The following is a 13,245-nucleotide window of genomic DNA, read 5'->3' as shown; positions in this document are numbered from 1 at the left end:
TAAGAAATACCCAGGAGGTTTTGCCTAATGTAAGAGCGTAAACAAACTTGTTACATGCTAATCACCAGGTAGGCCACACACCCTTCCCCTCCCCCAGCCTCTGAATCTGCTAAAAGGACAGGAAATATAACCATGGTCACATACCTTTGCTTCCTCGTTGATGTCCCAAGTGAAGGATATGGCATTGTACGCGATCTCCTCAATGTTACTGATGGTGTTGAAACTCTCCTTGTAGTCAGCTGTTAGAAAGAAGGATGCATGAGGGAGAGGAAGAGGCGATACCATCTGGAGTCCTTAATCACACACAGCAGCCAGAAACTGCAACTCCTCAGCAACCCCTTGGGGGCAAAGGAAGCTGAACTGTACTTACGAATGGATCATTAAAAAGGCTGGAAATGGTTCTCATACAAAAACAAAACAAAAGAACAAACAGGAAGAAGGAGGAAAAGGGACTCCCGGCAGAAATTCCAAACTAGAAACTCCAGTGAGAAAGGCAGACATCCCAAATATCGCATGTCCTGTGCCATAACCTGCTATGTGCGGGAAACTCTACCCTGTATGGCAAGGGCATAAGCTCTCAATAAAACTCCTTCAATAACAACAAAGATTTGCATGCGCGTCTGCTTTAAGTGCCAGTGATTAATCCCTGCTTTTATTCACAGAAGGAAGGGACGAGGTGTACAACCCAGCCTTCAGCCAGAGAAGGCTGCAAGCCAGCCAGCCCCAGCCTTGTCTGGAGGCAAATGGAAATTTGCAGCGTTTTCTTTTTTTACGTGTACCAAAGACCAGTTGTGAGCGAAGCTGTGGGAAGGAGGATCATTAGTGTTGAGGTATTTCTACAAGGATCTTGTCCTTTGAAGAAACACAATATGTAAGAGAGCCACAGAGTCTATAAGCTGCTATTTAGCTACAAGCACCAGGATATGCCAAAGCAACTGTAGTTTGGAGGGGGGTGTTAGATCTCCCAATGCAAAACCCTAAACTCCGCCTGCTCACCAACCAAAATTCTTCAAAAGTCAGCCTCTTTAAGGAGTCCTAAAAATTACAGCATTAGCTCCAAGCAATCAAAAGCTCTCTCTGGGCTTTCAGGAAAGCTATGGATAGCAGAGAGCATGATCCAAAGGGTCCTTAAAATAACAAAGCTTTAGTAGAAAACCAAACCTTGCCAAGGAATTAGGTTTGGAGTTTGACATCAGCAATGAGAGTGTTCCTTACCTATGTCAATGCATCTTTGTTTGGCCGTGTGCTGTCTTGAGTGCCAGTATTTCCAGTGCCTGAGCTGATCTTCCCTTGTTTTGTCTTCAGCAAACACAACCATGATGACACTCTGAAAGGAGAGGGAGTAAGATTAAAACAAACAAACAAAAACCCCAAAAACCCCAACCAAAAAATGCAAACACATAAAAAAGAGAAAAGGCCAGAGAGTACATTTGTTTTGGAAGTTCTCATTGGTACCAGGTTTTCTGCTTTAGGCTTTCCAACTTGACACACTGCAGTATACCTGGCACACCACTGCCAAACAGGAAGGCAGACAGCAGTGTTTTCTGGGTCATAAACGGAGATGAGCACAACTGGTCTCCTAACTGGAGTTCAAGGATCTCATTCCAGGTGTTGCATCACCTTTACACAAGTGCTGACACCACTTCTTAACAGACTGAGCCAGGATGGGTTGGTCTGGAAGTAGGTGGACAGCAAAGGAACGAACATTGACGTAAGAGAGTGGGTAAGCTTGCCTCAGTGCTGATGCTCTGGTTTAGATTACTGCACTTTGGGAGAGTTTAAGGCTACCTTTATACACACCCTCTTTCCCAAGAAACCACAAGAGTTGCCACTCACTCGGACTTTACTGATGGGGTGATGGATTCCTTCACTGCTGCTGACTTCTTTCAGCGTGATCGGGTAAAATTGACCTTTATTCAGGTAAGTCATCGTGCTGTCCCCAGGCTTCTGTCGTAGAGACTTGGAGGCTTCCAGAGTGTATTCAAAGTTATTCCTATGGAGTGAAGAGGGCACTGATTGCTAAGGCATTTTCCTGGAAAGCCGATTAAACGTTATACACTTAATTTGGAGAAATTCCAAAGTCATTAGTTGACTCACTAAGCCATCAACAGGCAAGGAAGTTGGAAAACAGGATGAGCCCCTTTTTCAACAATTTCCTTCATGAATGAACATTTAAGAGAAGTTATTGGCAAGCTAAAGCCCTAGATGCATCAGCAGGCAAGACTGGAACCTCCCTATTCAGGCTGAGAGCAGCAAGCTGCTCCCATGAACAGAAAAGTATCTATTAGCAATTAAATTAAAATTCACAAGCTAATAAGCCATTCAGTGGCCACAGTCTTCTCTTCCCTCTTGGTCAACTGCAGCTAACCAAACAACTAGTTTATTCCCCTCCCTCGGAGTTCAGATGAGTTTCATGCTTCCTATTCTGCCGTAGATTTCCAGCAGGGAGAGAGTAAGGCAAACAGGCCAGGGAAAGGACACAGCTGGAAGCCAGCTCCGAGACCACTGCAGAGCTGACAGACAGCACTGCATCTTCCCACGGGACAGTGAGTTGTTCCAAGGACAGCGACTGAAACGAGGTGGTATTTCCAACCCTGCAGGTAAGTTTTCCTTAAAGTAGTTTTCCTTAAAGATACAGGTAGGATTTTCAACTGTGATATTCAAATGAGCAGGTACTTTTGTGGTTTTGAGATCCACAGCCCCCCCAGTGCCCGATAGAGACTCGGCGCAGAAGGGTATGAGCTGTACTGCTTGCTCGTGGACAGCTGCAAGAGAACAGGAGGATACGGGCAAACAGGGGCCTTAAAGCATTACCCAGAAATGCTGTCAAACACATAGTCTTCTGAATTCATGTTGGCCATCCGGAGATTCAGTTCAGTAGGAAAGAAAACCTGGGGTAGACACAAAACAACACAACAATTAACACAGCAGCAACAAGAAAAGTCAAGATTAAACAGATACTCATTACCACAGAACTTCTGGCAGGCAAATTGAACATCAGATAACAACTGATTTTTGGTCTGTACAAACAGGACACTTGAGCAGGGTTTTAATCCAGAACTTTTGGCTGTCAACTAAACACAACATCTCACAAACCTTCTGAGTCAGCTTAGGGCAACATTTTAAAGCTTTCCCAAATCTCAAAGAAAGGGCATAGCTACACAGTTCCTTGAGGCCTAGCTTAAAAATCAAAACACAGTTACCCTGTTGTTTTCAGTTGATACCATAAAACAAAAACCACGGATTTTCATCCAAGTTTAACTCTCACTCAAGGCCCCTAAATAAACCGACTGTTTTCCACTGACACACACCACGCCTAGAAACTAGCAGTAAGGAGGCTTACAGATACAGTCACTTCACTTCAGTACCTGCGAAGGCACTGCAGAGTTCTGAACTCTTGCAAAACCTAGCCTGGTGCTGTGGATTGAGATAACTATTTCCACACTCTGCAAGCCAAAGGCTCTGTCACTGGTAAGACTAGTCATTTGCTTTTGATAATGATTTCATGTTGTGTAGATTTTATTTCCTAAGTTATACTTATGCACCTTTCTGAGAAAGCCTTTTATTCCTGATTCACCGGACAGATTTCTGGCTCACATAACAAGAACAATTAAAGATGGAACTGGATCTCTCCATCCAGATCAAGAGACACACACGCGCGCACAGTGGCTGCCTCTCTTGGTACCTCTTGCACGCCTTCCTTGAAAGTCTCTGAGAAGGTGGAGTCTGGCGTTCGCCTCTGGGAATTCTGAGGCTGGGTGTTGGAAGTGAACTGGTCGGGGTTGAGGTTCCTGTCGAAGACCACCACCCGCTCGGGGGGCTCGGGGTGGTAGACGCTTGGTGGGATGCCCACTGCAAAGCCATGGGGCTGCGTCTCCGTTTTGATGGAATGGGTGGGCATCGTGGCAATTGAAACAGTGACTGTTGTGTCAGGGGTTGTAAGGTGGCCTCTCTTGTCCATGCCCATCTGGGGCGTGTGTGGAAGGACAATATTGAAAGGCACATTTTTAAGAACCTGGACTCTGTTTTCTCCAGCAGAAATGAGCGACTGTTCTGTCACATTTGGGATGCTGTTCCTTTAAAGGGCAAAGAAAAAAAATCATGCATAATTATACAGCTCATTTTCTCATTAAACAAGAGCTAGAAATATTTCTCAGCCTTTTGGACAAGGACAGCTGACACCAACTCTCCTGCTTGTGCAGGACAGCTCAATCCTAACCTGAAAAGCTGAGAAACTCATTCAGAAAAGAAACTCATCCACTGCTAACAACCTCACCTTGGAGATGAATTACCCTGGAGCAAAGGGTGAGGGTTCACAGCCCAGATCCTCACTGCTTGGAAAACAGCAGTCCAAAACTAAGCACTTCGAGGCCCTTCCCACCCCGCATCAGCACACGCAGGCTCCACGAAACTGCTCTTTGGCAGATGGAGAAGGACTGAGAGCAAGGTTGCTGCTCCTCTGCCTTAGGACTGCGCGCCACCCGGGAAGCACTAATAGGGAAATTACACCCCTCTTTCATGCACAAACCCCGAGAAAATCCACATTGAGACTCCCAGGAGTGGTTTGCATAACTTCCCACTCTCCACCCCACCACACTCATTTCTGCCAGGACAACACTGAGATCTGTGGCTGAGCTGACCTCATAGCTAGTAGCCACTAAGTCAGCCTGCCCTCCCTTTCTCCCTCCCCACAATGTGGTCCTCCCTTTCCTTTGCACCAATTCTGATGCTACCCCGTCCCCTTGGTGAGCCAGTTCAGCTCGTTCCACTGGCAGAAAACTAGCCACTTCTTTTTTTTTCCTGCTAGGTTATGGGTCAGTGGAAGACCAGAGCTGGTATGAGGGGAGCAGTGGGAACACATGGCTGGGAACCAGACTGCTCTTCTCAACAAGAAGTCGTTCAATTGGCTCAGCCAGACCACAAAACCTCACCTCGAGTCCTTAAAGCATTCTAGTCTGTTCAAAGGAAGAGGATGGTAGGAATGGAAGCCTGGCTTGAATGAACCTCACATTCGTAATATTTACTTAATCAGTATCATCTTCTGCTTGGGAGGCACAAGAGAGGGAGGGCAGGAAGAGGAAGAAAGAAAGAAAGGAGTTCCAGAGGATACAAAAGAAGTCCACAAACAATACAAAACCAAAACTAAATCATAAGCACTTTGAAGTCCTTCCCTATCAGCCCATGCACGAAGAAGCAATGCTGCTGGTGCCTGAGAACAAAATCAGCAGTGAGTAACTGAGGCAACTGCATGCAAAAATAAAAGGGTCAAAAAAGACCCCAAAACCCTCCACAGCCTTGGGAAGGGGTGCCTGTGCTACCAGGCTGTGCATAGTGTTAAGGAGAGCACCTTTAGCTACACTGACTGTATGACAGCAGTACATAGAAAGCAGATGGATGGCGATGAGAAGCAGTTTGGGCCTCAGCTCTCCACATCATGGTCGAATCCCCATCCTGTTCCTGGGGCAGTACAGGAATTTGGGGCACGGAGTAAAAGGAAACAATTTCTCTTCCAGCACAACACTACAGTGCAGCAAGTTACTTTCCTTCAGCAGCTTTGGTGGTCTAGGAGGGAAGGGAGATAAGCAGACATGCAATAATAAAAACTAATACCTTTTGCTATGGTCTTGGTCAGGATGTTCTACCTCTGGTTTAGCTGTTGAAGATCTCCTCTCCCTTGGAACCTGGGAAATACAAGACATGCTCTAATTGCTTTCTTCCTCCCATACAAAAAAAAAAAAAAAAGCTCCTCAAAACACAGCCATTTGGTAAAACTAAGAAAGCATCACACTCTGATACCAGTCATTATTAGCATTACAGCTCGACTAGTGTTCGCACAGCTTTGGGATGCCAGGCCCACCCCAGGCGATGCCCCGCGGATCCCTGTGTAGCCGACTCGGCCAGCTGTGCCAGCCCTGGGCTCCTGCCAGCACTAGGCAGTGGGAAAGCTGGTGCAGAAAATCATCAATCCCTGGCTGGAGCACCAGCACCAGGGTGAGCAGGACCAGGAGGAAAGCCCCTGAAGTTTGCACTGGCGGTGCAGGTTTTCTCCTCTGCAGGCTGGCAGGGTTCAGCTTGCTGGATGAGCTCAAGGCTTGTGAAAGGACACTGCTCCACAGCCCGTTCCCTAAGAACATGTGCTCCTTAGGCTGCTTCCTCAAAGACCACTCAAGGCTCTCCTTTCACCTCAGAGACCAGGGGATTCAGGAAGGACCAGGTCCAGTAAGTGTACTGGGATGCTACAACTCATTTTTGTGCATGACCACGTACAACACGCTGGCCCAAAATGTATTAAATCTTTTATAAACAAAAGGTAACCACCAGTGCTCTGGATTTAAGACAGCTCAATATTGCTCTTCGTATTCTATGCCATGGACAGGATTTGCCCTGAAAGCACCACATACCACAATACCAACCACACAAGCCACCTCATCCACACACAGACGCATGCCATTTTACTGGCTGCGCTGCAAGGCCAAGGCATACAGAAGAAGGTGCACTCTTCGACCTGCGGTGGCTCGGTTCACTAGAGCACACAGCCAGCACCCCAGCGACCCAAATGGCTCTTGCCACCACTGACACAAGCCCATGGTGCTCAGGTCCCCTCGACTGCGCAGCAAGTCCACACAAGCTCCTCTGCAAACCCACACATGGTTCCCAGGACTTTTGTCACCCTCAACAAGCCTCCCGAATGAGCAAAACAAACACCTTCTGGTGTAAGGAGGAGTAAACTCCCACCATCTTCCTGCACTGAAGCCTGCTCAGATACTGCCTGGGTTTGCCAGCTTGGGAGCAACACAGGGAACCACCACTTTACTGCTAACTCGAAGACTGATGGCATATCTGCGTGAACAGCATACTTCTCTAAACAGCCCCCGACTAAAACCTAAGTCCTGGCTCTTCCACATAACCTGGAATCTCCAGTAACACCAGAATTGTTGGATTTTCCATGGTAACCAGCAAAATTTGGAGAATCTCTAGCTGGAGACTGCTAGGAAGCCAACACTAACTAGTCACTGAAAAACAAGGGTCTTCCAAGCTGGGTTTGGCTAACACTCCTAAACTCTAGATTTTCATCAAAAATTTGTTTCCCATAAGGCCTTATTAAGCACAGTTGAGCTATCAGGGTAGCCCATTAGTCAAATGGAAGAAAACTCAAGTTGTTTGGTTTTGTTGTTTTGATTTTTTTTTTTTTAATACAAAGGTGATCTCATCAGCTGCCTTTAATATTGCAGAGGGGGCGTATTAGAAATGCCTAGACGTTGTCCCTCTAGCATTACTTCATAACAGCCCTCAATAAATCTTTCAACTTTTAACCACTTTGCTTCACGCAACTGTGCGGCATAGCTGTTCTTCCGCTGATTCTTCTGTACACCCACTGATACCCAAACATAAGAGGAAACCCTGAATTAATGTACAGCAAATCCCTTCTGCTTTGCCAAGCGTGAAGGATCAACATCAACGTCCTCTTTGTAACCTACAGGTTTAGAAATCAAAATTGATTTTGTGGATTAAAATCGTTCTGGTGAAAGTGTTTGGGTTTTTTTCTAAAAGCATAGCAAGCATGGGCACAAAGCAGAAAGCCAGTTTTCTCACTAAACTAGCTGAATAACATCCACATCAGTGAGTTTGTGGCATTTTGTCATGTGTGTGTGGAGTGCTAATCTCCATATTAAGCATTACAAGAATATTTTGATACATAAGACGTTCAACTCTTAAAAGCGCAGACAAGGATTTTGTATGCACAAGGCAACCTCTCCTCATGCTTGAAGAACATACCAAGGCTGGCAATTGCACTCACTACTGTTAAAAGACACTAGCCAAAGTGTCAGGCACATGAGCCAAGTCAGCCTCTTGGCCTCCTTGCATGCTCAGCAAAGAAAAAACAGGCATCTCCACCCGGTGAGCCAGGCCACCATAATGCAAGCGTCCAACACACACAAGACGCCTCCCTGCCCAGAAACACCTGCTGGTCTCCACTGACTTGGACGTGGACCGGAGATAACTACCCTGGCTTAGACTTCTGGTATTTAGGAAAGAAAGCTCAGCAAAATGTATCCCACACAAACCAGAAGGTTATCTGTTTGACCATGTTCAATTCACCTGTGAGCATCTAGGAAGGCACACGTCTCCGAGAAGACCGTGAACACTGGGGAAGACAACCACAGTTGTCAAAGGATTAACAGACTATGGCAGCTGAAGCTCACTGAAGGTTAGAGGGATGCTGACAGCAACTCCTTCAGGGGGACATTTCCGCCCCCAACACCACCAAAAATCTGTACTTATAGCTTAGTATCAGCTGATACTAAGGTAGCACATCAAAGCCCCAGCAAAAGCCAATAGCCCCACCAGAACAGGGATCACATCAGCAAAAGGAGAGAAGCTTCTTTCTCCATGTGTATTTACATTCAGACACAGACATGCTCCGAAGTCTCATTCCTCACGACTATTTCTAGAATACATTGCAGAACCTAGAGTCAACAGGCAAAGTGCTACTGAAGTTCTGACCCATTACGTTAAGATGCAGGGCATCTTATTTTACTGAGCTAAAAATAAACCCATTTTCAGAAAAAGGGACGTGGAATTTTTTTCAATTTACAAACCACATAGTTTAAAGTCCTTGTGAGCTATTCACAGCTTCTGTAAAATCCTCTAGCAAATGATGCCTTTTCCACAGGTGGAACAAGAGCTCCGCTAGCTGTCATAGCATACCCACGCCAATCTACCTTGTAGTAATCATACAGCAGTCCGAGGGCAGCTGCGCTGTCTTCATCACCATTGATGCTCATCATAGCTTTGGTAGCTGCTGTAAGGGGATTTTCAAGAAAGGTTTTCCAGGCCTCATCTTCACTAGTGTAAGGACGTCTCTGGGAGTAGAGAGAGTCATTCTGAAGAACCAACACGGGTCTTTTACTTGAATCATAAAAAAAGAAGAAAGAAAAAAGCCACCTGTTAGAACACATGAAAAACATTCCTAAAGTTCTTCTAAATTAGCTGCCCCAGTTTCACAGGGTTCATATTCTGATTCAGTGCACTGCAAGGATTAGTCAACACAAAAAGCCCAGAAACCTCATTCTGATCTCACTCACGCTCAGTGTAAATCAGGGATTAATTTGACCAAACTCAGCTGGATTACACCAGTCTATATAAAATTGCAAAGCCATTTAAGAGCACAACTGACCTGCTCATGCTCTGAATCCAACCCAGAAAGAGTTACATGCGCTTACTGGCTTACCACCTACAAAACCTCTAGCACATCCTACGTAATACTACCAAGCCGCAACCTGCTCCAGTTCCCATGTGGAACTAGAAAACATGAATTAACAAAACATCTCTTTCCCCCAGAGCTTTCAGAAGGTGTCTTCTCTCAGAGTATATCTGAGAACACCACCTAGAAGCTGCTGTTTAGTTATAGACTACACAGGGAAATTGGTCCAAGGGACCTCAAAATCAATTTGGCAGTGAATTTTTCTGACAAGGGAAGCCAAAAGACTTACTGTCTGGTTACTGTTGAAATAATCTGTGACACTAGTTTGAAACACCCTCAACAGATGACTGGGAAAAAAGAGAAAAACTGGAGTTTTTCCCTTTATGTTGTAGTATACAAAAAAATTTATATTTACTCTGAACATTTTGAGATTGCTGGGAACAAGAAAGCTCCAAGACGACTTGGGCCTTCTGCCCACAAGTGAAAGTGGGACATCTGTAGAAAATGCTGTCCTACCAGCTTAGACAACTTAATATATTTTGGTTCTACTGGTAAAATATACAGTTCATCTTTCACATCAGTTCAAGCTAATGTTGTTTAAATCTGACTTTTAAACCAGTTCAAACAGTTTTCTTTTCACTGCAAGCATAACATTAGTTTACTGCAGATCGGTGGGGACAGAAGAGAGGCTATTTTCTTAAATAATTGCAAACTCGATATTTTTTAATGAATTGGTAATAGTTTAAAATAAATAAATAATTATTAAAAATCCCATATCTCACAAAAAGCAGTTCCCCACCACCATCACACCCCTTCCCCAGCAGATAAGCATTCATCTATTTACCCAGAGACTGAAATATACTACAAATACAAAAAGTTGTGAAATATAAAGTTGTGAAATACTCTAATCACTATAATCAGCTTAACAGTATCCTACATTTATCACCACCTTCCACCAAAAAGATTGCAAAGCACTTCGCAAATTATGCATTCGATCCTTTATCAGTTACACAAGGAGTCTTGCTGAGCTTCAGAGGGACAGCTTGGCTGAGCTGAAGACACTTAAAGCGAGTGGGAGTTTCCAGGACTTGTAAGAGCACTTTGTGGCTATAAATCAGCATTATATAGTTGGAAAAAAGCAAACAACAATGACAAAAAAGACAAGTTCTTGCACCAAGCCCTTTCTTTAGGTCTTCATACATATTTGTGCACACACTGATGCAGATACCAAAATGCAGATACCTCTGGCATCGAGGACATCTACTTTCTGTCACAGTGAGGCGAGCAGCAGAAGACAAAGCAGAATTTTCTTCAGGGACATGGTACAAGCTCCTATTCTTATACAGTGTGAAAAAAGAAACTTCAAATATCCATAGCAAACAGGTAAATCCTCCAGTTAAAGTCACTCGTAAAGAAAAAGGCAACTAAAGTAACCTGGGTGCAGTTCACTTGATCCATCCCTGCCAAGCTGAAGAGCTAAGTCAGCCTTGCTGGAACTCACAAGACCACTAAGCTGATTCCCTCCAGCAACGCAATACTCACATGGAAAGAGAGAACCAAGGGAGAACCAAAAATACTGAGAACTAAAGCAGCCACTAACCAGAACTGTAGCGAATGCAAAAACTACGTATTTTTGTGAGATTTCTTTGTCACTGCAACACCTAAATATAATGCACATTGCCCTACAGGTAACCTACCCCTCTAAAAGCAGCATAGAAAGAATTATCTGCAGAATTATCAAGAGAAGCACAGGGTTTGGCAGTAACTCAATCCCTTAACAGAACCACAGCTTCTTTCAGGAAAATGAGAACATACTAATAAGAGAAGGCAAACATTTATTTTTCCTAAGTTTTAGGTTTCAAGATTACTGGCATGTGGATCTGCTCACAAAGTAGCAGACATGTCCAGCAAGGGCTGGAAATAAGTTTCCTACTGCAGTTTTAATAATTTCTGAATTTTATTTTCTACATGACCGAAGTGGAAGCAGAGGAATATTACAAAAAGCAGATACTCTCTCTTTGCCTGCGAGGATCCCACAGCCCGCAGTGTCCCGTTCAGATCATAGAAACTACTCCTACTTACTTCACTGATCGAAAACCACCCTTTCTCTCCCTCACCGTGCAATTTAACTCGAGACGTTAAGAGATCCTCGGCTGCACTGTGCTTTATACCTGGTCTTGCACAGAGCACACCTTTAACGCTGAGGCAGCAGAGAGGATTTCTTTCGCCGGCTTCTACATGCCAGAAAAGTGAAGTGTGCATACCTGAATTGCTATGGCCTCATCTATTAAGTGTCATTGGAGGTAAAAATACATAGGAATAATCCTAATCACAGGGTGAAGTTAGTGAGCTGCTGCGTTAGAGTCCTCGTTCTAGAAAGTAGTATATTAAAAAAAAACTTTGGTAAAAATCCTACACTTTCCCTAGAAAATGAGTGTATTTGAGTCACCAATCATTCAAAATCCAGTAATTTCATAATCGGTTCTTCAAATCACCTCAGAGTGAACCCCTTTTCTATTCACTCACAGTGTCCACAGCCACTGTCTCCAGACGGACACGGTGACAAGTTTACACATAAACCCAAGTCGTTAAACACGGCAAGGATCCGTTTGAAGAAGACGTCTCGGCATTCAACACCATGAAGTTATAGAAAACACACCTTAAGCTCAGTTTTAGCTCTTTTAACAGCCGGTTTCCCGCAGTACGAGGCAGCTCCAGCTGAGCTCACCGAGAGCCCCACTTGGCCGCCACGGCGGCTCGCTGCCGGCACGGGTGGGCCCGCCGGAGGGGCATGGGTGTGCGCCGGCCGACCCCCTTACCTGCCGAAATCCACCTTGCCGGAGGGGTGCGCCTCGTAGAAGTCCATGGGGGCCGCTCCCGCCGCCGGGCAGCGGCGCGGGGCTCCGGCGGGGGGGACAGCCCGCCGCTGCGGCTCCGCCCGCCTCCCTCAGCCCCGGGAGAGGGGCAGCCCGGCGCTGCGGCGGCGCCCGCTCCTCCCGACGGCGCGGCCCGCTCGCCGCCGCCGCCCGCATTTAAGGCGCGGCGGGGCGGGGGGCGGACGGCGGCGGCGCTGACCCACGCCTCACTGCAGGTGTCGGGTTTCAAAGCCGGCCCTGCCTCGCCGCTCGCCTCGCGGGGCGGGGTGGCCGCCGGGGTCGCCCCGCTGCGCCGCCGGGGTCGCCCCGGGGCTCACCGCCCCCCCCCCCCCCCCGCCATTTCGCACCGCCCCGCCGCAGCCTCCGGTTACTCCTCTGAGAAGATGGAGGGAGACGGGCCCCCGGGGACAGCGGCTCCCCCCGGCCCGGCCCCACAGGAGAGCGGGCCCCGGGCGGCGAGCCCCTCTCACCGCAGCCCCCCGGAGGGGCGGCAGCACCGGTCGGACCGGACCCAGTTCTTCCCTCCCTCCCCCCCTCCTTCCCCGCCCGGCTCACTCACTTGTCGTAGTCTTGTGTCATGTCTGGCGGAGGCAATGGGCGGCAGAACTGGCCCGGCTGGTCGGGAGGGCGAGGCGGGGGCGAGCGGAGAGAGCAGCGCGCAGCCCGCCGCACCGACGGGTTTTGTCGGCTTTTCTCGCCCGCTCAGGTGGCTCTCGCAGCCGCAGGTGGACGGGCGCCGCGCGACGCCTCCCATTGGCTGCCGCGGAACGCGGGGCGGAGCCGCCGCGCCCCCATTGGGCGGCCGGGCGGGGAGGGGCGGTGCCGGCCCCCGTGCGGGGCTCCGCGGGGGCCGGGGGGCTGAGGCGCCCCGTGGGGCGCGAGTCGAGCCGAACCAAGGCGGGCCGGGCGCCGGGCACCGGGTACCGGCCGCGGCCCCTTCGTTACAGCTGCGGGGGACGGCGCAAGTAAGGGACAAGTAAAACTTCGCGGGGAAGGTGCTCCCCCGCGGTTGGGGGCCTCCCCGGGGCCCGGCGGCCCCCCCCCCCATCGGCAGCGCACCCCGCTGTCAAAGGCAGCTTTCCTGAGGAAAAAACACCCTTTTCCCCCCCGTTTCACCTCTCCCCCTGCACGTACAGCGTTCAAGAGGGCTAAGGCGCTGGCACC

General features: G+C 47.8%; 1 protein-coding gene across 4 annotated transcripts in view; it reads right to left on the bottom strand.

Moving 5' to 3' along the window:
• Positions 1–12,700, bottom strand: part of GRHL1 (grainyhead like transcription factor 1) — a 46,646-nt gene extending 33,946 nt beyond the window's left edge. For all 4 annotated transcript variants that reach the window (XM_050894904.1, XM_050894905.1, XM_050894906.1 and 1 more), the window contains exons 1-8: positions 12,641–12,700; positions 8,724–8,910; positions 5,611–5,681; positions 3,686–4,076; positions 2,815–2,891; positions 1,837–1,993; positions 1,216–1,327; positions 145–239 (exon numbers count right to left, since the gene is read on the bottom strand). In XM_050894904.1, coding sequence (XP_050750861.1) covers positions 145–239; positions 1,216–1,327; positions 1,837–1,993; positions 2,815–2,891; positions 3,686–4,076; positions 5,611–5,681; positions 8,724–8,910; positions 12,641–12,660 — 1,110 coding nt within the window. In that variant the 5' untranslated portion in view covers positions 12,661–12,700. The remainder of the gene's footprint in view (positions 1–144; positions 240–1,215; positions 1,328–1,836; positions 1,994–2,814; positions 2,892–3,685; positions 4,077–5,610; positions 5,682–8,723; positions 8,911–12,640) is intronic.
• Positions 12,701–13,245: the final 545 nt, after the last annotated feature.

This window comes from Gymnogyps californianus, chromosome 3 (genome assembly GCF_018139145.2).
Source record: "Gymnogyps californianus isolate 813 chromosome 3, ASM1813914v2, whole genome shotgun sequence".
In the NCBI taxonomy this organism is placed as follows: Eukaryota; Metazoa; Chordata; class Aves; order Accipitriformes; family Cathartidae; genus Gymnogyps; species Gymnogyps californianus.
This window is presented reverse-complemented; position numbering and strand designations above follow the sequence as displayed.